Genomic DNA, 24,282 nt, shown 5'->3' on the forward strand with positions numbered 1-24,282 from the left:
CTTAGGGTATTGGATGCGGCGGTAAAGGCGAATGCTAATGTTCCGCTAGGCCATTGGTCAATCGTCTTGTCAATCTCTAGGAACCGTTCGATTGGGAGACTAGAGAGCTCTGTTCCGAGGTGTGCAAAAAACTGCCTGAAAAAGAGGGAGCCAGGAATCTTTGAAGACAAATTGTAAAAATTGCTTCTTGCAAATTCCAATATGTTTTTTCTCTCCTCGAATTTTTTTCTAGGCTGGTCAATTTAATGTGAATGGGAAGACTCAGATATTTTCTTTGCTCCAAGCAGGCAGTACGTAAGACATCCTGTCGGTATAGGGGCCTCATCGATGGAATCCCTGAGCTGTCCGTCTTTGCCAACATGGCGATTCGAGAGGGAGCCATGGGGCTGGGCCGTTACTGGCTTTGGTTGTTAGCGACGCTGCAGGCGGTAAGAAACCCCGTTAGAACAAGGAGAGTAGAGGCCTTTGAGCTTGGGGAGCAGCCAAAAATGGTCTTGAGGCGAACCTATTTCTGTACATTATTTTGGAGTCGCTAATTCCTTCGACTTTCCGGTCGGGTCGGAAAGGTTCCAATATGCAGATGCATTTGGTGTTTGTTTTTTAAAGTAAAACCTTAAGCTGGATGCGGTCTTTGCGATACTTTACTTAATCCCGTTGAAATGAGCGTAAAGGTTGGTCGTGATTTCACTCGAATAAGGATGCAAAATCTTTTTTTCAGTATAATAATTTCGGTGTTCGTCATCGGCTAAACTGGGTACTTCCCCATTTATAATTTTTACTCTTGCTACGGAATGTATTGGAGGGGGGAAGTAATTTTTTTTATTTTTTTATTTATTTTTATTAGTAAAAGAAAAATACAACAATCAGTAACTTGTAAAAGACAATACAACATTCACCACTGTTTTGCTTTACATTTGACTACGTTTCGAGATATTCCCATAATATCAAAGTCATTATAGACATCAAAGGTTAGGTATCTTCTTCCCTCCCTCCCTCTTTCCTTCCCTCGTTTCTTCTTTCCCACTCCCCTTTCTTCCCTCCCCCCTTACCTTCTTTCCTCCTTCCTTCCCTCCTTTCTTTTCTCCTTTTCTCCTTTCCTTCCCCCTCCCTTTCCTCTCTCCATCCCCCCTCCTTCTCACTTACCTTCCCTCCTTCCTTTCCTCCTTCCCTCCTTCCTTTCTTTTCTCTTAATTTCCCTCCTTTCTTCCCTCCTTCCTTCCTTCCTTCCTACTCTCCTTCTCTCTTTCCTTCCCTCCCTCTTTCCCTCCTTGCTACCCTCTCCTCTTCCCTCCCTCCTTCCTCCCCCACTTTCTTCTCTTTCTTCTCTCCTTCTTTCTTCCCACCTCTTGCTACGGAATGTATTGGAGGGGGGAAGTAAATTGAATACAGATGGATACTTTGGAAGTGAAGTTGATACAACTTTATGTAATAAATTAAATTAATTTTTATTCGTGTTCTTAATGTGTGCAAAGGTAGTCCTCAGCCTACGACCACAATTGAGCCCAAAATTTCTCTTGCTAAGTGAGAAATTTGTTAAGTGCGTTTTGACCCGTTTTACGACTTTTCTTGCTGCCGTTGTTAAGTGAATCGCTGCAGTTATTAAGTTAGTAACACAGCTGTTAAGTGAATCTGGTTTCCCCATTGACTTTGCTTGTCAGAAGGCTGTAAAAGGAAATCACATGACTCCAGGAACCCTGCAACAGTCATAAATGTGAATCAGTTATCAAGCATCCGAATTTAAAATCATGTGACCGTGGGGATACTGCCACGGTTGTAAGTGTGAAAAAGTGTGGTTATCAGTCACTTTTTTCACTGCCGTTATAACTTCAAATTGTCACTAAGCAAACTCTTATAAGTCAAAGACTATATGTTATCCCACCCACCCTGCCTGCCATTCCCAATAACACTCTTTGAAGTTGATTACAACTTTAATTTCAAGACTAAAATCCCATGCCCAGTTTCTACTTCTCTGTACACAGTATGTTTGCTCCATGGGACTAGGTGGCTTATAGGTGAGTAATAAAAGCACTGTTAACAGCCCATTAAAACAAAAATAAAAAATCAGCCAATTATATATAATAACTGAAGCTATAACATTGTCATTAAAAGGCTTGGGAAATAAATAAAACAGCAATTCTAGAGTTTTGTGGCTTGATACACCCATCCTAGAAGCCTTTGTAACTGCGTAAATTCGCATTTTTTCACCCTTACTTGGGGGTAGTGGTAGTGAAAATGTTTGTAATGGCAAATCTCACCGGCTCAGGGTTGACTCAGCCTTCCATCCTTCCGAGGTGGGTAAAATGAGGACCCAGATTGTTGGGGGCAATATGCTGACTCTCTGTAAACCGCTTAGAGAGGCCTGAAAGGCCTATGAAGCGGTATATAAGTCTACTGCTATTGCTAAAGAAAGTTTAAAGCTCCATATTCAACAAAAAAAAACCCCTTCCTGGATTAATTTCATCTACTCACTAGCCCTCAACCCAATTTGACATGCAAGGCAATTATGAAAATAAAAAAAAATACCAGTAGATGAGCTCCTATGAGGAACAAGATAAATATGTAATTGCTAAATCAAGAACTTAACACCTCTGCACAAATTCATGTTACCATTATGAAAAGTTGAGCTTTCCAATATATGCTGCCACAAGTTGATTCTCAAACCACTATGAGCTCTTAGCTCATATATTGAGCAAAACTAAAAGGGAACAAGTCATAGTGAGTACAGATTGCAAACTTGTCAGACAGGATAAATACAATACTCCCTGTGTCAATAATCCTCACAGATCAAATAAATGAATTAGTGAATATGCTTCCCACTTACCAGAGTCCTCTCAAAAGAGTAATTGTAGGTTTTCTGGTTTGCAGTGGGAAATGGACAACCTTGAAAATATGGTATTTGGAAATTTGTACTATTGATACTGAAATGTTAGAAACACCTATGTTAAAGGAATTGCGTAAATCTTACTTGATTTCAGATATCTGCTTATGGAGCAGAATTATCATCGGAGGCATGCAGAGATTTTGGCTTTTCCAGCAATTTGCTGTGCAGTTCTTGTGATCTTCTTGGCCAATTTGGCTTGAATCAGTTGGATCCATCCTGCAGAAAGTGCTGCCAAGAAGAAGTTCAATCTGAAATTAGAAAGGTAGGTTTCATTGTTATGTTTAAATATCTTAGCTAAAACTTGTTTTATCTTTTGTGTGATGTAATATTATTTATGCTGAAAGTTTTTATTAAATTGTAATACTGTAACTTTTGGCAACAAACGTTTGTTGACATCATTTGTTAAAACATACCGATTTTCCTAATACTTCAAGGTCAAACATGAGTCAGCCAGCAGTCTTTCTGTATCTGTAACAGGGACAGTGTTAAGTTTGAGCAAAATGAAATACAATCAGTTAGTTGTTAGACTAAATAAAATCAGCTGAAGAGAAAGCTGAACAGATTCCATTTGTTAGCATATCAAGAGTAAATTGCTGTTTATGGGACGTGTTTGTAGATTTTGTTAAATAGCTAATTATAAAATACAAAATAAAATATAAAATACAAAATAAATACAAAATACCTGCTCCTCAGGGCAAAAACCAACTATTTGTTGATATTGTAATAAATATATGTGTTTACTGTGCATGTTACAATGTATTTGAAGAGTATTTTTCCTATCTGAAGGGAGGAAAATATCTGTTGTATTTCAGAACTGAATATTTCCATTATGGCTTATGATGAACTATGTAACTGTTCTTGCTGACATTCAGGAGAAGCCAACTATTGTGTCTCCCCGAAAATAAGACAGGGTCTTATTTTCTTTTGACCCGCCAAAAAAAAATTTCCGCTTGGGCCTTATTATCGGGGGGGGGCTTATTGGTTTGGGGTTGCCGGGTGGCTGCTCTATTGCAAGCGGGCGCCCAAAGTGCCGGGCACAGCCTCCGTAGTAATAATTTAGTAATAATTTAATATTTATTAGCACATTAATAAAGTATTTGCAGAAAAGTAATTTATCTTGTGCTGGACCAGAGTGATAAGAATCCCCTGTTCATTGTAAAGAGATTTCTGAAAGAATTCCATTGTGCATTTAACTTCAAATAGAGTAAAGTTGCAACCTATCTCTCATATCATGAAGAGTAAAAACTCTGGAATTTCCAATTTGAACTGTTTGGTAGTATATTAATTTTCTATTTTTAATAGATGAGTTAATATTAATTATATCATTTTCATATTCTCATATAAAAACATCATTCATGGAAAACAGCTATTAAAACGGCTTCAGGCACTAGCTAGTTTATTATTATACATACATAGTATTATTCTTCTAGAGTGCCCTCTGCTTTGAAAAGTACGTTAAAATCAATGCGTGTGGTTGAAGGGACAGAGCTTCCTGCATAGGAGAGGAAGAAATTTTAAGCCTTGTCTTCCAGATAGAAAAGGTGGCATAAATTTTATCGTATTGGTCCATTTTTCACTGACACAGTAAGTTAACAGTAAGTTATTCTCCCACTCTACTCACAGAGGGAAAAATTGTTGTCATATTTTTCAAAGAGGCATTGTCTTTTTTCATAAAGTGAATGCTAATCTATGAGCTCTTTTTCTTTTTCCCTATATAAATTGTGTGTCAAGTAGCACAATCACAAATTAGTGATAATGGTAGCAAGTGGAAATGTAAGGTAGAGGCTGGGAAATTTTGATGACCTTTTAGCAATAGCTCTCAGACTTTAGAGCACTCTCTAAGCAGTTTACAGTGTCTGCATACTGCCCTCAACAATCTGGGTCTTCATTTTACCAATCTTAGAAGGATGGAAGGTTGAGAAACAATCTTCGACAGGATTGAACTCCATGCTGTGAATAAAGTTAGACTGCAATACTGCTTTTAACCACTGCACTACTAGGACACTTCTTTTAATTTGCTTCTTGGCTCAACTCTGTGGTCCTCATGGAAGAATCAAATCATCAAATCTAGTTTGATGAGAAAGGTATCTATTGCATGCTAATTTAATAAAGTTAACAAAATGAGGTGAACATCAAGACAGTACAGAGCACAATTAACACAATTTGGATAAGAATAGATCAATAATGCATTGGTTCGTTACTGTGATTATCATTTTTATTGAGACACATGCATACATGAGAAAACATGATGTTGAATAGATTTACTTATAGATGAGAATGGGATATGGAATGAAGAAATAATTGTAACCTTAGATGTGGTAGAGTGTAAAATTTGTTTATAGTTGTGATGAATATTGGAAGTAACCTTTGTATATATTTTATATTTCTTACTTTTTACTTCTCTTTTTTCTTTTCCTTTGCACTTTATCCTCTTTCTTTGAGTTTAGTTTATATTGGATTTCATGATTATAATTTTTATTTTTATTAAATTTTGATATTCTCATATAAAAAAATCATTCATGGAAAACAGCTATTAATAGAGCTTCAGGCACTAGCTAGTTTATTGTTATCTATATATACGTAGTATTATCATTCTTCCAGCAGTATCTTTCTTTTAATTCTTCTACATGACTGCATTTAAAACTATCCCTAATGTATTCAACTGGATTTTAACACATAATAGTATCCAAATAATGATATCAAATCAAATCAGTGCTAAGCAATTGTATACCCCTTAGTAATAATTATAAAAAAGCAGTGTCTTCGTGAGACCAATCCAGTGAAGCCATTCAACAGAGTCATTGGGAAGCTAGTTAACTGTGCTGTCCACTTACATACTTTTTAGTTAAAATTATCCTATCCTCTCAGTCAAAGGTATCTGGTGCTGACAAATATATATATTTAACCCTTTTAAAAATATATTAATGATATACAGGTAGTATTCAACTTATGACCAATCACTTAGGGACTGTTCGAAGTTACATTTAACCTCAAAAAAACAGACTTACAGCCTGAATTTAAAAAACTCAATGGTCAGGCAACCTCCACCATCACATGACCAAACTTCAGGCGCTCAGCAATACAGCCTCCATGACCATTTGCAGCATCCCGTGGTCACATGACAGCGTTTTATGTCATTTTTGCAAAAAAGTGGCATTTCCAATTTTCAGCAAAAGCACCCCATGCTTAATGATTACAATTCACTGAACAACTGCGGTGATTCACCTAATGACTGCTGCAGAAAACGTCATAAAACGGAACCACATACATAATAAGCAGGCTCATTACAATTGTACGTCAAATCGTACCTATGTTTTATTAAACATTGTTATTGTACATGTAATTTTTTTATCTGAATTATAACGATGTAATTTTAATGTACTTTATTAATGTATTTTAAATTATACAGTGAAAACATGATTTGGAAAGGCAACATAGACCTTTTAAGCATAAGCACCACCATCTCCCCCCGCCCCATATTTTAGAGAAGGATGCAGATTTCATAGTTTGAAATATTGACAGATATCACAACAGATGTTTGATGGATTATAAACCCTTTTCATAATGTACTTATTTAATTATTGAGCAATTTTGAGCATGTTGACCTTTATTCCTTCTGTCCACATTGGAGCAGACTTCTGCATTTACATCTGTTGCTGGATCAAGGAACGCCTGCAGGATAAATCAGGTGCACGTTGGGATCTGTTTGCTCATATTCCCACTAAGCTACTCAAACAAGTTAGCACACAATTAGAGCCCTGGCTCTGGAGTTCCCTAATTCCCATTAAGTGCTAAGATATTTCCTTTCATATAAGGGAAGACTGAAGAGTTTATCCCTTTTATATTGCCTCGCAGGGGAAATGCTAGCTATTTAAGTTTTGTCTGTTTATAAGAGAAAAGGAAGGAAAATATTTCACTCGCAACAAATAGTTACAAAAATTTATCCTGACTCAAGATACATTTGTACCAAGCAATACACCTCATTACTTTCAGAGTCTGGAACTCTTAGATTCACTTTCAGACTAATTTAGAAGCTTTATCAGCATCACTTTTAGACAGTCGCATATTGTAAGCCTCTTTTTCAGTAGCATAGAATAATGCTGGTTTCTTGAAAAGTAGAAGGGTGAAATGGAGGCCAAAGTAATCCTGCTTCAAAGTGTAGGGAAAAAATGCCGACACTTAGCAGCTGATGTAAACAGCCACACTTTAAAAGTCTGCACTTTTCTATAACTGATCATATTAAAATCAGTACTCTCAATTATAAGTGAATATGTTACATCAAAAACCATTGTTCTAAATGGTTATAGACTAGCATATAAAATAGACTGGCATCTAGTGGCATATAAAAATTCAAAATGTTCCCAGATTTATATAGCCCACTTAAACAACAATATAATTGTTTAAATGGTGAGATTTCCATACAAAATTAATAATGTTTGTGCAGCATTGGATGTCATTTCTTTATATATTTCTGTACGGCCCATAAAGGCATTGTAAGACATTGCGTCACACTCCCCCTCTTCTTCCTCCCAGTCATAGGGCTACATTTCCAGTGCTTGCAACCTGTTTGCATTTACAACCAGTTGCCAGATGCCTTATAATCATGTGGTCGCTATTTAATCCTCCACTTGGTTCAGGGAGGGGAAATTCTCCCACGCACTGAAGGAACAGACCTCAAATCTGGTGAAAATACTTGCAAAACTGGCATTCTATGAAGCAGTACATAAGTTTTAAATGCTATTGCTGCTCTGAAAGTCTTTGGGCATTTCCATTGAGAAGAATGCTAGCAAAAGGAGCGGAGGAGGAGAAGAAAACTAAAATCTCTGAACCTCAGGGTTCTGAAACATTGACACTCAGAGTTTCTACATGCCAGTGGATGCCAGGGCCTCCCTCAACCCCCAGATACCCCACATGGCCATTTAATGATGCAATGACTCAAAACCAGATTTCCGGGCTCAGTTATGGTTATAAGGCAAGGACTACCTGTACACAAATTATTCTGTCCTGAAAAAGTTAAAACCTGCCAGACAATTCTGTTTTCAATCTGGTAAGCTACCACCTGGAAAATCTAACCTGGCATTAAAGCCAATTCATTTGTTGGCTTTATTGTACTTTTGAATTGACTCCCCCCCTTCTTATTAGTGACTGTCGCCTCTTTTGGAATTACCTATTTCCTTTAATTAAATATATTCTTTTACATTGCATTTCCTAATTTCTAATAATCCAGTAGTTCTGATACTCTTTACTGTTAGAACTCGATTTTAAAAAAAACATGAATCTTGTGATTACCCTGCTATTTTGCGTGTGTGTACATGCACATACATATAAATCTAACAAATCTGTTCTCTGCTAATTGGCTCATATGGTTTCTGAAATGGAACAAGGATGTAAATCTGAAGCTTTCACAACAATTTTTGATCAGAAAAGTCTAGCTGGCTTTTAAAGCAGCATGGCTGCCTCTTTTTTGGACAGCAGGAAACACTGAACTGAAACAGAAAGCCAAATTCCAGCTGTGAGTCCATTCACAAACAAACAGATATGCTCTCTTATGAGCCTCCTCAGAATTCAGCACATGAATGTTTTTGTTGTTGCTTAAAACATAATGCTCCTTTTTATTTTTGTATGCTGTGTCAGAGCTCTGCAGATTGTAATCAAAATGCATGCTCATATGCATATTCTCATATGCATGCTTTTTTTAAAAGGCAAGGGCTGAAGCAGAACAGATGGTTGCTTGCTCCTAGTGCTTTTCAAGGCTCCATAATGAATTTCTCATGACAAATCTCTGTTTCCCCATTCTGAGAAGGGGAAAGCATACTGGCACCATTCTTCAAATCATTGTAATGGAGACTGCATGTGAAGCCTTCTTCTGTTCTTGGACAGAATCTTCGTCACCCCAAAGGCTGTTTTGTCTATTTTTTTTTTCTTTTTGCCTAATGGTCAACTCTCAACAGATGCTTTGAAGCAGCTTTCCATTTCCAAGTTTCCATCATTGACCTGACGTCGAGGCTGGTATAAAAAGAGATTAATACAATAGCACAATAAATGGTATATAGGTTGAACAGTGGCCTGACAATGCCAAGAAACTGAGTGAGATACTTAGTAAAAGTACTTTTACATGATCAATATTAATATTACAATATAAGGAATTTATTTCTACAAAGTTTCCATGATTTCACTCTTCCAATAGAAGTTATCTTTCATAAACAAAAAAATAAAAAATAAAATAGAAACATCCCATCCCTCTATATGAAGGGACTAGATAAGAGGGATAGAAATACTTGAAAACAGATCTTTGAGAATAATTTAAACCAAGTTGCCATGAAGAGCTGCCAGTTCCAGCAACTGATAATATAGTAGAATGTGCTTAGTGCTTTAGGCTAATGTTATTTGCATGACCTGATTTAGCTTCATTTTAAAGTCAGTTTCATTCTGCTATGGTAATTAAAATTTAGCTGTCACCTTAAAGGATTCTGACTCTTGATTCTTCATTTCCTTTAGACCTCTGGGCTTCTGCTACAGGCTTCATCAAAATAGTTCTCATTGCAAAACAGGCAGATTGTCTTAGTTATGGCTATGTCAGTGGGAGTACTCCTTCCCATTGTTCTTCGTTTTTTTATACTTTCATCCCAAATAAAATGATTATATTCTCTTGAAAGTTTAACTGTTAGATCAGAGATACAGTATATGATAGTCAGCCACCATGTTGTCAGTGATCCTATGAAGAAGATGAGGAGGTCCTGTAATATGGCTAGAAATGTGATAGGTTCAATCTAGAATTAGGAAATGAGGGGTCCTTGGTGCTCTCTGGGCTTGGTTGTTTTCCTGTAGATGTTTCATTACCCACAATGAATGAAATTTCCTTACTAGCACTGGTGATGTTACCTAATCTGGGTAATGAAATATCTGCAAGAAAACAGCCAAGAAAAAAGAGCACCAAGGACTTCTCACTTCAAACTTGAGCTACAAATACAGGTAGTCCTCGCGTTTCGACCACAATTGAGCCCAAAATTTATGTTGCTAAGTTAAACGTGTGTTAAGTGAGTTTGACCCGTTTTACAACTTTTTTTCACAGTTGTTAAGTGAATCATTACATTTGTTAAGTTAGTAACATGGCTTTTAAGTGGAACTTGTGTTCCCCATTGGCTTTGCCTTCAGAAGGTCTCCAGAGGGGATCACATGACCCTGGGACACTGCAACCATCATAAATATGAATCGGTAGACAAGCATCAGAATTTTGCTCATGTGACTGTGGAGATGCTGCAATGGTCATAAGTCCCTTTTTTCAGTGCCCCTGTAACTTTGAATGGTCACTAAATGAACTATTGTAAGTCGAGGACTATCTGTATTCTCCTTTATCAGTAGAATGAGGAAAGGCCAGGACTTCGTTTCTTGACTTTTCATCCCAGCTTAATTCTTCGCTTGAACTTCATTCCTCTTCTTCCTTCGAAATTTACTTACAATTTTATTTTCATCTCAGTCCAATGCAGTGGATGATGCATAGTTAAAAGGCTGAATGTTCTGAGATGACTCTGTTAGCTTCATAGTTGCACAGGGACTTGATCATGAGTCTCTCAGGTCCTGCAATCAACATTCAGCTCAGAATCCGATGCTCTCTTGGAGCTGGTTTACCTTGTGCATTATTCATGAATCTGCCAGGATTTCAGAAGAGGTCATTTAATCAAATATAGAAATAAATATAAGCTTAGACTTCCAAATTATGGTGAAATTCAAGACGTTAGTTTTAAAATGCTGATATGCTTTTTTATTTTACTAATGAGAAGACACGAGTCAGCTATGGTAAAAGTCTGGTTTAAAGGAAAGACTAGTCACGGAGATGCGAGTGAGCAAGAATGAAGCATTTCCCTGTCTCGCTGATTTCAATGGTATATTTAGCTTTCCGATATAAACTTCCCTCCTGGGTACATATTTAGAATTTAGCTGTTAAAGATCTGCATAACTTTCCCTTTGAAACCAGGATTTAAGTATACCTGATTTCAATGTTTTTTGGATAAAATTTTCCAGTGATACAAATAATAAAATTGCATCTTTATAAACTACAAATACCTGTTAAGTACCTTTGAATAAACCTTCCCTTTTATCCTCATTTCCAAAATGCCATGCATCATTTTCATTGGTATGTTTCAGCTGTTTGGTCCATGGATTTCTGCATTTTGGCTCCATTGAGATAATATTTGTGTCTCTGATGTAACACATCCACATACATTTTCTTGTAGACATGTTGTGTTATTAAATGAAATCATGTTTGTGATTGTATATCTCAGTCCTTATACCTTTTGCCCTGTTGATTCCTTTAACTGGAAGCCAAGGAAGTCCCAAGAGTAATCACTGACGAGATCACAAGGGTAATCTGTCAGTTTCTAAGGCTTTTGCCTGTGTGTCACGTTCCCTAGGTTTTGTACTTCCCCACCCAAGGGGAACGGAACAGCAGGCAGCACAGGAGTGATGATCGAAAGTACTACTAACCATACCATGCTTGAAGTAGTTTGGAATGAGGTTCAGTTAGTTTATTCCGATGAAATGAATTATGTATTTTATAGTAGCATCGGGTCAGGATGCACTGACCTCATTAAGGCAACACACAAAACAAATTGGAACAGCAGCACCTGGGTAAACATTTTAAAACATCAAATGTTGCTCCCAAAAAAATATTTCTCTAAAATGCAGGGCGGTAGGGTACTGAAAAGTCCATCTCCTAGTACACATTAGCCTAATACTGGTGGGCCAGAGAATAGAACTTCAGATCCTGATCTAAGCAATTGTGCTGGAACATATAACATATACAGGCAGTCCTTCAGCTAATATGGGTTTACACCTTAGAAGATGCGAATCTCAAACGAAAACTTTTAATTGAATTCTGAAACTGACAACAATAGCCATTGTCACAAATAGCAAATCATGATGATCTGAACACTTCGTGCTACGGGTGTACAGGTATTTCTCAGGTTACAATGCCCCTCGTTCATTCAGTGAGCATTCAAAGTTAAAATGGTACGGGGGGAGGGGGCTTACTCACAAATGTGTCCTCAAAATTGTGGCTGTCATAGGTTCCCCACAGTGCCATGATCATGATTCAGGCACTTAGCAACTCGCAATTACTTGCGGTGCCCTGCAGTCATGTAGTTGTCATTTATGACCTTCCTGCTGACTTCCGAGAAGCAAAGTCAGTGGGGGGGGGGCAGCAGATCGCAAGTTTTTCCTGCAGCTTTTTCTCTCACAAGGGGCCCCCAGGCAGCATGGGGATCTCATACTCTGTACCACCCATCTGTCCATTTTCTGTAGTGCCTAGCCGTGCCTAGCTGTAACATTTGCACTCCATAGTGCTGGCCCGTAGCATTCATTCCCTCCTGTACTTTGTAATGCCCTCCCTCACTTTGAAGCAGGGGTCTCCAACCTTGGCAACTTTAAGACTTGTGGACTTCAACTCCCAGAATTTCTCAGCCAGCTTTGCTTTGGGAGTTGCTTTGGGAGTTGAAGTCCACAAGTCTTAAAAGTTGTCACAGTTGGAGACTCCTGCTCTATAGCACCTCTACAGTACCTGCCCGCCCATACTCCATAGGACCTACATACCTGCGTGGCACGACAAAACCGCGGTCCACTAAAGCGCGCCCGATTAAAGCGCGTACCTGACGTCATCAGCAGCGCGACAAATACGACCACGGAGAAAAAAGGGCGCTTTAAAAAGCGCTTTTAAAGCAAGCCGATTCACGTAAAGGTAAGGGTTAGGGTTAGGTTAAGGGTTAGGTTTAGGGTTAGGGTTACGTTAAGCGTTAGGGTTAGGTTTAGGGTTAGGTTAAGGGTTAGCGTTAGGTTTAGCGTTAGGTTTAGGGTTAGGTTAAGGGTTAGGTTAAGGGTTAGGTTTAGGGTTAGGTTTGGGGGGGTTAGGGTAAGGTTTTCGCGTTAATTTTAACTTTACCGCTCACAGCGTGATGTTTTCGTCGTGCTGTGATGACGTCAGGTACGCGCTTTCGTCGAGCGCACTTTAGTCTACCGCGGTTTTGTGGTGGAACCCATACCTGTAGCTCTTCGCCTAAGCTACTTGCCTGGATGTGATTTCAGTGCCTCCTCCCACAAAACAGTCATGTCACTTAATGACCCTCACTTAATGATGGCAACAGGGACTGCCAAGACTATGTTGCTGAGCAGGACAGTCAAGTGAACACTTTGTAACTGAATCCTTTAGTGAAAAAAATTCCAGTCTCAATTGCCTTCATAATCCAAGGACTACCAACCAAGACTTGCATACTAATATTAGCGGCAGTTTCCATGCTCCCTTCAGCGGGTCACAGAACATACTACTGTAATGAAATAAATCAAGGCAAATGTTGCTGTGGTTATGTTCCCTTGGTAGGTAACTTTCCAATCAACCTACAATGGTTTTAAAAATCATAAAAGTGCCAGAATTTTTGATAGCGTAAACTGAATCCAGTGGTATGATTATCACTCTATCTAGAATAAAATCTAAATAAAATTCTCATTAAGTGTGTTAGCTCTTGTCCTTCCAATTTTTTTCCCTAGACATCTGCCATGGGTTTCAGTGTCTCCTAGGGGAATGTTTGCTGTGCATAATTTTTGTGTGAAATGGATACAGCATCGGCAGTTTTTTTAATGGTAATGTGCAGAATGTGCAATCTTGCACAACATTAGTTAGTGATTTATTTAAGGTGTTTTTTATTCTTGGTAAACCAAATCCCTGAATAGAAAATTCAGGCACGTGTATCAATTATCTTGGTGATTTTTTTTTCTATTAAAAATAAATAGATATAAAGTTAAATTGATGCTTCACGTAGTGAGCAATAATGTTGGATCGGGTTATTACTATATGTTGCTTGTCTCTTACAGCTCTACGCAGGAGCAATCCTTGAAGTGTGTGGATGAAAATTGGGGAGGTTCCCTCAGGTTCAGGGTAAGTGAAATTGCAATATTTCTCTTCCCAAATCAGTATCGTTACACCCCATCATTTGTTTAGATCCTGAAGGAATGTCTAGTCCGACAAAGTATGTGCACATCCTCAAATAATTTATAAGGCATGGTCACACCAGTTGGGATTTCCTCCAGATTCTGAACTCTTGTTCCTATCAGTACTAGAGAGCATGGCCAGAAATGAAGGCTAATAGGAGTTGCAGTTCAGTTGTTATTTTTTGTAATCTTTCTTTCCCAGAATTCATACACTTAATATTTTTCCATCCCGTCTAATTCGGGTTTCTTTTCTTGAATTAAAAACTGCCAGTCACTCTGGAACTTTCTTTTTTCCTATCCGGAGAGTGGAGAGGTGAGAATTTTGCTCTTCACTTTTCTGATAGAAACCAAATCAAAAAATGGATCGAGAGAGAAGTTGTCCTGGCCTTGAGTTTTTTTTTTCCTCTTGAATATGCAGTAGCTTTATGTACATGCATATAATGTGTGGGTTTTTAAACATCTACCTCACGTTCTACTTTGTTTTTATATAGATGTGCACGTGCATTGCACAGGGAGACAAGATATGTGTGTAAATGGTTTTATATCTTCCACTTTCCAGCATTCCCTTCCTTCCCTTCTCCCTCCCCACTATTTTTAAAATATCTCCCAGGCCAAATCATTCTGTCTATGCTAATTGAGAGTTGGTTGTTGGAAACCCAGATAACAGGGTGGGAGTGGGTTGCTGGCTGCTGTAAGAATACTATTATTCCTGACATGAGGAGCACAAATATTAAATAAATTTAAATAAATAAATAAGAGCCGAGGTGGCGCAGTGGTTAAATGCAGCACTGCAGGCTACTTCAGCTGACTGCAGTTCTGCAGTTTGGCTGTTCAAATCTCACCGGCTCAGGGTTGACTCAGCCTTCCATCCTTCCGAGGTGGGTAAAATGAGGACCCGGATTGTTGGGGGCAATATGCTGACTCTGTAAACCGCTTAGAGAGGGCTGAAAGCCCTATGAAGCGGTATATAAGTCTAACTGCTATTGCTAAAAAAAAAAAAAAAATTAAATATATAACGAAGTGTGATTTCAGAGTCAGAAACAACAGAAATAGAAGAAAACAGTAGCACCAGTAGCACATGCACGTTGCAGAGCAGGAGTGAGAAGACATTTTGCTTTGCAAACGTTTAACAAGATTTCTAAGAAGTGTTGGGTGTAAGAGATTTTGTTGCAGTTGTTCTATTCAGCATCTCTTAAGGTCTTAAATTGCAGCCCGCCCTTTCCTAGGGAAGAAATACTGGTTTTGTTCTGAGGGCTCTGTTGCTTCTTACATGTCACTTGAATAACTATAATTGAACATGAGGCTAGATGAAGGTCATTCTGTTGCTTCAAAAGATGGAATATTTTTAGATTGTTTTGGACTATAATAGTTTGTTATTGCCAAGACTCTCTCTCTCTTTTTTTAAGTTGACTTTTATATGGTGGGACCCACTTGTTTCTTTGCTGAATATCTCAAAGCTGGGACATTTGTTTTCTGTATTGCACATTAATTATTACTTTTTTATAATCATTCTTTCTGTTTAACTAGAAAGTCTTGATACAGGAATAGCTGTATCAAACTGAGAATCTGTAGAGATTCTCAGTCATCCAGGTCATGGTTGTCCCAAAGGAGGCAACTAGATTTTCTTGTTTTTTCTTTTGAAGACGTTTCGCTTCTCATCTAAGAAGTTTCCTCAGCTCTGACAGGATAGTGGGGAATGATAGGATTTTTATTCCTTGCAGACAGCTGGTCATATGCATCCTTTTAGAGGGTTGTTGAAGCACTTCAACAACCCTCTAAAGGTTTGTCGATGTCTTCAGGGATACCTGAGTAGTCCTCCTGGTTCCTGTAGTCTGCAATTTGTTTTCCTCCGGAAATCCATTCCTACTCCCACACCATTCAAAGGGTATTTATCCCAAATTGTATAGCTAAAAGTCTGTAGAGATTCTCAGTCATCCAAATCATGGCTGTCCCAAAAAGTGCTTTTTCACGTTTTTGTTTTTTCTTTGAAGATGTTTCACTTCTCATTTCGATGAGAAGCGAAATGCTTTCAAAGAAAAAAGAAGAAAGTCCAGTTGCCTCCTGAAAAAGCACCTTTGGGTGTATTAAATTGAGTTGCCGAAAAGAAAACATCAGGCCTACATAATTTTAGGCAATCTGTCCTTGTCACTAGTGCGAAAGTCCTACAGAATAAAATCCTTTTTAGGGCCTTATAGGCCAGCAAGTTAAAGGGCCCATGAGCCTCAGGAAAAAAATGTGCTCCAAAGCAGGCGGTTGCCATTGAGAAATAGTTAGATTCCTTCACCTCAGGAATTTCAGCAGATTTTCTTGGGAAAAGTGCACTGGAGAGATCACATAGGTCGTAACAATGGTCATAAGCGTGAGGACTGGTTCTTAAAATTATTTTTACAATGCCATTGTTACTTTGGAGCTATTGCTAAATGAGTAGGGCAGTGAGATCTACCTGTAGTGTATCAACATTTAATTATTTTATGTTATCTGTAAGAAAGCAAGATGATCTCTGCTGAGTTCATCTTTTAAAATAACTGAAAGTAATACTGAGATCTGAAATACTTTCTCAACAGTCAACAGTATTTCCCTTCTCACAAAAAGCATGACTATTTTTTTTAATTTCAAATTTTTGTTTTAGCTGAACAGAAGCATTTTCTTCACCAAATTCGGCTTATCTTTTTAAGTTCCTGGAATTAGAACAGTTGCTTCTCAAATAGAGAGATTGTCCACCAAAGATTTTTTTTGGTTATAAAATTGGTTATTTTAAGGTTAATTCTAGTTTTACAGCTGACTGTAGGTTTCTTTTATCAACATCTGCTATGCAAGCCCTTCATCTGAGGTTTCTCCTTACTTCTGTCAGCTTTTTGTTCTTTTTTATTGTCCCATTGCTTTCTGTCTCTTTTCTATCAATTGAATAAAAGTTCGGTCTACTGCAGTGGTTCCCAAACTTGGCAACTTTAAGACTTGTGGACTTCAACTCCCAGAATTCTCCAGCCAGCAGAGCTCTGCTGGCTGGAGAATTCTGGGAGTTGAAGTTCACAAGTCTTAAGGTTGCCAAGTTTGGGAACCACTGGTCTATTGTATTATAAATTGGTAGACAATAGTAGAAATGTTTCCCTTCTTCTCTTCTTCTTCTTCTCCTTCTTCCCCTGCCCCCCTCCCCCTCCCCCCTTCTTCCCAAAACTTCCTTTCACACATGGACACATATCACTTCTGCCTGAAACATGCATGTCCCCCTGAATCTAGCTGTTAAATGCATGGAATATTTTATACAAATAGCTTTGTAAATTCCGTGTCTATTTCCTCATTTTAACCTGTTGCTGTTATGACACAGGTTCATTGCTTCTGTGTTAGGACAAATATCTCTTTTCTTTCAATCAAATATCCATTTATTTATTGTAGTGGAAATGGCATTTTTCATCTAGCATCATTTTTCCTTTTTTTAAATTAAAATTCTCTGCTGCTTACTCATCCTCGGATCACATATTGAGAATGCCTCAACAGAAAATAAAGCAGGTTGTTTACTGCCTTTTTTTTAAATCCAGAAGGTGCCTCAGTTCATTTTTGCTAGTGTGAGGAAGCTGCCAACTCTACAATATGTCTTAGAGGTTTGAATTGACATCACACAGAGCTGGAGATCAGCACTGTTATTTCTATCATTCTATTTCATTTTGTTCTTGGCATACTAAGATCTGGTCTGCTAATGTTCCCGCAAAAGCAAAAGAGAAATCTGTCTACAAAGGAATATCTTTTGAGTTGATGAAATGTTCCATACCACTGTGATAAACATTGCAAGCTTTTAATCCTTCAGTCAACAAAGCAAATTTGCATCTCATCTGGATAACTTAATGCTGATCTCCCAGATTGTTGCTGAGTTTACTCATTGCATTATACATAATAGGATTTATTTGAATTTGATTTAGCATACTGTGTGAACTTGGCCATTGTGGTTGATATACCATACTTCATCACTTCGCATTATATATATAAATCCAGCCAATGTTTGTGATACGAAGGGGACAAGATCCCCCCAACATAGCTTTTTGTCCAACCCATGTTGTGAAACATCCCCTCTAAAACAGCAGCCTTCAACCTACTGGGCACCAGGGACCGGTTCTGTAGAGAAAGATTTTTCCCTGGACCAGAGAGGGCATGGTTTGCATGCTACCTGCATCCCGTGAATGGGGCTCCATTTGTTGGCATGGATTGGTTGCTGGCATGCTACAGACTGGTGCTGGTTCACGGAATGGGAGCTGGGGACCCCTGTTCTAAAAGCTGATTTGATCCTCTTAGCAATGGTTTCCCATAGTTTGTGAAGGTTGAATTTTTTTAAAGGAACTTTGGCTATTGTTTAAGTGCCATCTGGAATTGGCTTTTATTTGTTCATGTATTGTTGTTTTTTGATATTTTTTTAGTTTGATGATTTAGATTTGCTGATAATGGTAATATTTTTTTTTTGAAGACTGCTATGAGACAATTACAATTCCATGGCATATAAGTAAATTTAATAAATAAATAGTTGTTGATTATTCAACAGTCATGGTTTAGTGTTATATGCAAATCTAACCAGATAACTAACACATGCAGGGACTCAGATTTCCTGAGGTTGCCTGTCTGCTTTCTGTACACTCAGGTGACTTAGCACTCATACATTGGCCAGGATGATAGACTACAATACTATGGCTATGAATATACTGTACCCTTGTTTCCACGAAAATAAGACCAGGTCTTATATTAAGTTTTGCTCCAAAAGACGCATTAGGGCTTATTTTCCGGTTAGGTTTTATTTTTGGGAAAATACGATACTAAATGCGTAGATCTGGCTGATCTTAACTGGGGCTTATTTTGGGGGTAGGGCTTATATTGCAAGCGTCCTCAAAAATCATGCTAGGGCTTTTTTCCAGTTACCGTATTTTTGGAGTATAAGACGCACCTTTTTCCCTCAAAAAAAGAGGCTGAAAATCTGGGTGCATCTTATACACTGAATACAGCATTTTTTGCCTCCCGAGATTCCACCTCTTCACCAAAATGGCCGTGCTGAGCCTGTAGAAGGCCTTCAGAGAGCTCCTGGGGGCTGGGGAGGGTGGAAATGAGTGAAAAATGGGATGTTTTTTGCTCGATTCCCCCCTCTATAGGCCTCCTGCAGACTATGCATGCAAATTTTTTGACAAAAATACCGGCCCATTCTCATAAAAAAATGAGCAGTTTTTTGCTTATTTGGGGGGGGCACCCCCAGGAGCACTCTGTAAGCCCCCTAAAGGCTATTCATGCCTTTTTTGGGGAAGAAAAAAAACGGGCCCGTTTTAGGAAAAACTGGGCTGTTTTTGGGAGTTCTGCAGAGTGCAAAAACTTTTTTTTTTAATTTGCATCTTCAAAACCTTGGTACCTCTTATACTCCGGTGCGTCTTATACTCTGAAAAATACGGTAGGTCTTATTTTCAGCAAGCACCATGGTCCTAAAACAAAGCCAACAAAGCTGCTTCAGTGGTCATTGTTTGCTGGAAACAAGTCCCTGCTTGTTTCCAAGTGCCCAAAATGCATGAGACCATCAGAACTGAGTCATACGTAGCTCTGGCATGGTCCATCATAACGTCAAACAGTTGCTAGGCAAGATCTACTTGTAAAAACATGCTTAACATGAAAAATAATTATGTAGGGAAAACGAATAAGGAATTACTGTGAATACTTTAGAGCAGTGTTTCTCAACCTTGGCCACTTGAAGATGTCCGGACTTCAACTCCCAGAATTCCCCAGCCAGCATTCGCTGGCTGGGGAATTCTGGGAGTTGAAGTCCAGACAACTTCAAGTGGCCAAGGTTGAGAAACACTGCTTTAGAGTGATTAATACAGGTAGTCCTCAACTTATGACTACAACTGAGCCCAACATTTCTGTTGTTAAATGAGACAGTGAGTTTTGCCCCATTTTACAACCTTTCTTGCCGCGGTTGTTAAGTGAATCCCTGCATCTGATAAGTCAATAACCCGGCTGTTAAGTGAATCTGGCTTCCCCATTGACTTTGCTTGGCAGAAGGTCACAAAAAGGTGATCGAGTGACCTTGGGACCCAGCAATGGTCATAAATATGCCAAGCATCTGAATTTTGATTACATGATCATGCGGTTTCTGCAACGTCATAAGTCACATTTTTCAGTGCTGTTGTAACTTTGAACAGTCACTAAATGAACTGTTGTAAGTTGAGGACCAGCTGTCAGTGCTCTCTTGTGGAACTAATTATAAATTCAATGGCTGTCCGTTTTCCTCAGGAGGTATTTGCTCTCTCTTAGTTATCTTTAACATGTAATGTTCAAAGTAGCATTCTAAAATCCTTTTTGCCTTCCAGTGAGATGTTTAAATCGGTATGTAAAAATATGAATCCCTTAATGCCTAAAAACAGATACCGTATTTATCTGGAGAAATTAAGAAATATTTGGGATGTCTTTTTCTTTCCTTTGAATTCTAGCTTTTGTCAAGAGCGACAAGCCCAAACTTTTCAGGGGACTGCAGATTAAGGTAAGGACCGATTTTGACTGGTTTTGGTACTGCCTTTTCGTTTTATTTTTAATTAAAAACTCATAAAATATCTTTCTGGCATGAAATATTATAAGACATTTAGAAACCTTTTGTGTGTAGAGAGGGGCATTTCAACTAAACAAGGCAGGAACATGATGGGCCATTTTCTAACCACTTGCTGAGAGCATATTCCACAAGAATGTGCGCACACGCAATCAGAGTGTGCCTGACAACAACAACAACAAGACCCCTCCTGGTTCACTGGCCAAAATGGAAGTAGGGAGAGTCCAAATATTTTCTAGTAGGAAAATCTGTTTTCCAACCCAGCTGTGTTTCAGCTTTTATACAGAACGAATCGTGGTACCTGTTTTGGTAAGAAAACTTTGTATAGCAAGTTTTCTTTCAAAGTTTGTTCCCCTTTATACGTTTTCCCCTTGTTTCTGATTTCATTTCCTTTCTCAAGGGAATAAACTCTTGTTTATTCGTAACAACCATATAACCATAGTGTGTTTCTTTTCTTTAATGTTTATCAGCTCTAAAGGGTGCTAGCTGACAGTTAAGTTTGCAATCTTTTTGCTCTTTGCTTTGTTTTCCCTTTTTTCTCCCTTTTTATGGGAGAAAAAATAGCCACCCTTCTAGTAATACAAGGGTGGCTATAAAACATAGATTCAGACAGAATAGAGAGAATTATATATATTTTGCATCAAAAGATGCAAATGATAGGTTCAATCAATAATAATCAAAAATAGCGACTGACTTAGTTAGAGAGCCAAGGTGGCGCAGTGGTTAGGGTGCAGTACTGCAAGCCACTTCAGCTGACTGTTATCTGCAGTTCAGCGGTTCTAATCTCACCGGCTCAAAGGTTGACTCAGCCTTCCATCCTTCCGAGGTGGGTAAAATGAGGACCTGGATTGTTGTTGGGGGCAATATGCTGACTCTGTAAACCGCTTAGAGAGGGCTGAAAGCCCTATGAAGCGGTATATAAGTCGAACTGCTATTGCTAGTTATTTGTATAAAAAATAGCAATAGCAGTAGACTTATATACCGCTTCATAGGCCTTTCAGGCCTCTCTAAGCGGTTTACAGAGAGTCAGCATATTGCCCCCAACAATCTGGGTCCTCATTTTACCCACCTCGGAAGGATGGAAGGCTGAGTCAACCCTGAGCCGGTGAGATTTGAACCGCTGACCTGCTGATCTAGCAGTAGCCTGCAGTGCTGCATTTAACCACTGCGCCACCTTGGCTCTTTTAAGGAAGCAAGAATGTTGAAGTGATACCTTCTCGATGCAAAATAACTTGTACTGATTCATTATACATTTTGAAGACATGAGGGGAATATTTGTATATATAGAACTATTTTTGAATATTATTTATGTGATGGTATTAGAACAATTTCAGATTCTGTTAACACCATGAGTCTAGTTGCTAAGAGATTTTCCATTGAAGTTCAGTAATAAAAAAAAATAATGCTTTCCATTAAATGGATAACATAAAAGTTAGGAGTAATCTTACATCAGAAAACATCTCTCTATTTCAGAGTTTAGCATAAACATGGGAGCTTTCCCAGAATCAGACTGCACAAAGTTAGCACAAAAACATGTATTAAGCACAAATAGTATTTACATACTTTATTATCTGTAATAATGCTCCCCTCCAGTTGTCATATTTTTGTACTTAGTAAAAAAGAAAAAGTAAATTTATTCGTTGTTTCAACTTCTTATAAGGAAAGTGGAATGTTCAATATTGCCTTTTCAAATGGGCTCTTTATCTTTTCTACTCCAAGTACAACTCTGCTTTGTTTAATGGCAAGATCCAGATAATTCTGCTCAATCTAATTTTCATCTCTGGTGATGGTATTTTTTTTGGCAATCAGTCATAGACTTGAATTAACTAATGCAATTTTGACCATAGATAAAGCAGTACAGGCCTGTGTTTCACTTTTTTTTTCATGACATAAATAGATCCATGTTTACAACAGGCTATGATAATTAATTCAATAGAAAACTGACATTTGAACTTTACCAAGGGAGATGAGGTTTGACCATGCAAAATAGGCTGAATGTTTTTAATCCAAACAGACAATAACCTTGGATATATATTTTTTCTCTATAGTATGTGCGTGGCTCTGATCCTGTACTGAAGCTCTTGGACGACAGTGGGAACATTGCCGAAGAATTGAGCATCCTGAAATGGAATACAGATAGCGTTGAAGAATTCTTAAATGAAAAGCTAGAACGTCTCTAAATATCTTTCTCTTTTAAAAAGAATTGAAATCTGGATTTCTATTATTACTTTTCATCATCCTAATCTCCTCAAAGTGTGATAAATGCTGGAAAACATCCCAGCGTCGGCATTAATTTAAAAGCCATTTCATATTACGTGGATATTGATTACAAGGAATTTCAAGCAAAGCACAGTTTATAAATTGGTATGCTGTTCAAATGACTGTCAAGTGAATTTCAATTCAGTTTTGTAAATAAGAGATCCTTAATGTTAGGTTTCATACAAATCTGATGCAAATTCTGAAAATTTTTACAATTTGAATATTTTTCATAAAGGGAGCCTATTTGTCAGTTTCTCTTAATTAGGTGAATGTTCTGTGCTTGCATATAAGTGTGCATATTAATTATACAATGATGGGACCTTGGTACCAAATACGATATACTGTATTCTATCCAGCCCCAACCCCAAATACTTGTTACCTTTCTTTGCATTTTGTATTTCCCAACTATTCTTCTTTTATAACAGAGATTATTCATAATGGATCCTCGCTTTTTTTTTAAAAAAATGGTTTGTGGTTTTGGAGGGACATGTTGTTGAATGACTGGGAAATGCTAGGGGATTGCACTTCATGATGACTGCGTAGAAAGCCTTAAAGAAAGGCATATGTATGTCTGATGTCCAGTGTACTTTCACTAAATTATTCTATCATCTTCAGCAGACCTGAGTTCAGTGAAGAGGAAAATTATTTGAGAGGGCAATAAATTACTTCACAAAATATGCATTGAAGGTGTCTTTTGTTCAGTACATTGTGATTTGATGCATTTAAATTTTATTTCATTAAATCAATCTGTATGTGACTCATATTTCGAAGGCAACTCTTAAGTGACTTTGCAAACTTGCTTAAGACAGGGATGGCTTCAGAAGAACAGTTAGTTTCTCAAACAGGATAATAATTACCCTCCCCCCAAAAAAGTTGACCCCCCCCCAAAGTACCCTTTAATCTGGTCAGTGTAAAAATCTCATTATTGCAGCTCTAATGATATAATATTAACGGATAGACAAGTGGGCCTAGAACCTGGACCAAGAAAGTAACTTGAGAAAACATCTTAAGGCAAGACCATCCTAATTCAACTGAAGATAAAGTGAGAAGCACATTCATATTTGCAAGATTCTGTTACTATCATTGTTACAAGAAAAGTAATCCTAACCTATGTGGCTTTTTTTTTAGCATGGCTTAATTTGTGGGCTAACAAATGGTGATCCAGTCATATAGTTAGAACGGAGAAGTATTGATGTTTCGCCACCATTGGAACTATGTAGGCCCAGATAATGGATTTGTGTCCTTGTTCAGTCATCTTTCCTCATTTTTTCCAGGAGTCCCTCTGATGCTCCATCTGTCACTCATCCCTTGTTTAGAGACTAACATACAGAGAGTGGTTTCTCCAGATAAGTCCTTCCAACTGTTTGCATTGTTTCTGTATTCCAGAGATCAACTAAATACCTAACTCAATTGCCTGTCATATTGTTGAAAATTCCAAAACTGCCTACAGGGAATCTAGAGGATCCATAAGGCACATTGGGCAGATCATCTTAATTCATCTCTCTTCCCTGCAGATCACAAAGGTGCCAATTAGCGTCCTAGTCATCTGAAAATGATTTAACCATGACAACAAAAGTGATACCCTCTGGTCATTCCAATTCTC

The 24,282-nt window shown here is 38.1% G+C and overlaps 1 protein-coding gene across 1 annotated transcript; it reads left to right on the plus strand.

The window, feature by feature from the left end:
• Positions 1–320: 320 nt before the first annotated feature.
• On the plus strand, positions 321–23,134 carry SELENOF (selenoprotein F). The gene is made up of 5 exons (XM_032217379.1): positions 321–428; positions 2,976–3,143; positions 13,742–13,805; positions 20,308–20,357; positions 22,469–23,134. Exons 1-5 carry the CDS (start codon positions 360–362, stop codon positions 22,598–22,600), a joined length of 483 nt encoding a protein of 160 aa, XP_032073270.1. The 5' UTR covers positions 321–359; the 3' UTR covers positions 22,601–23,134.
• Positions 23,135–24,282: the final 1,148 nt, after the last annotated feature.

This window comes from Thamnophis elegans, chromosome 5 (genome assembly GCF_009769535.1).
Source record: "Thamnophis elegans isolate rThaEle1 chromosome 5, rThaEle1.pri, whole genome shotgun sequence".
NCBI lineage: Eukaryota > Metazoa > Chordata > Lepidosauria > Squamata > Colubridae > Thamnophis > Thamnophis elegans.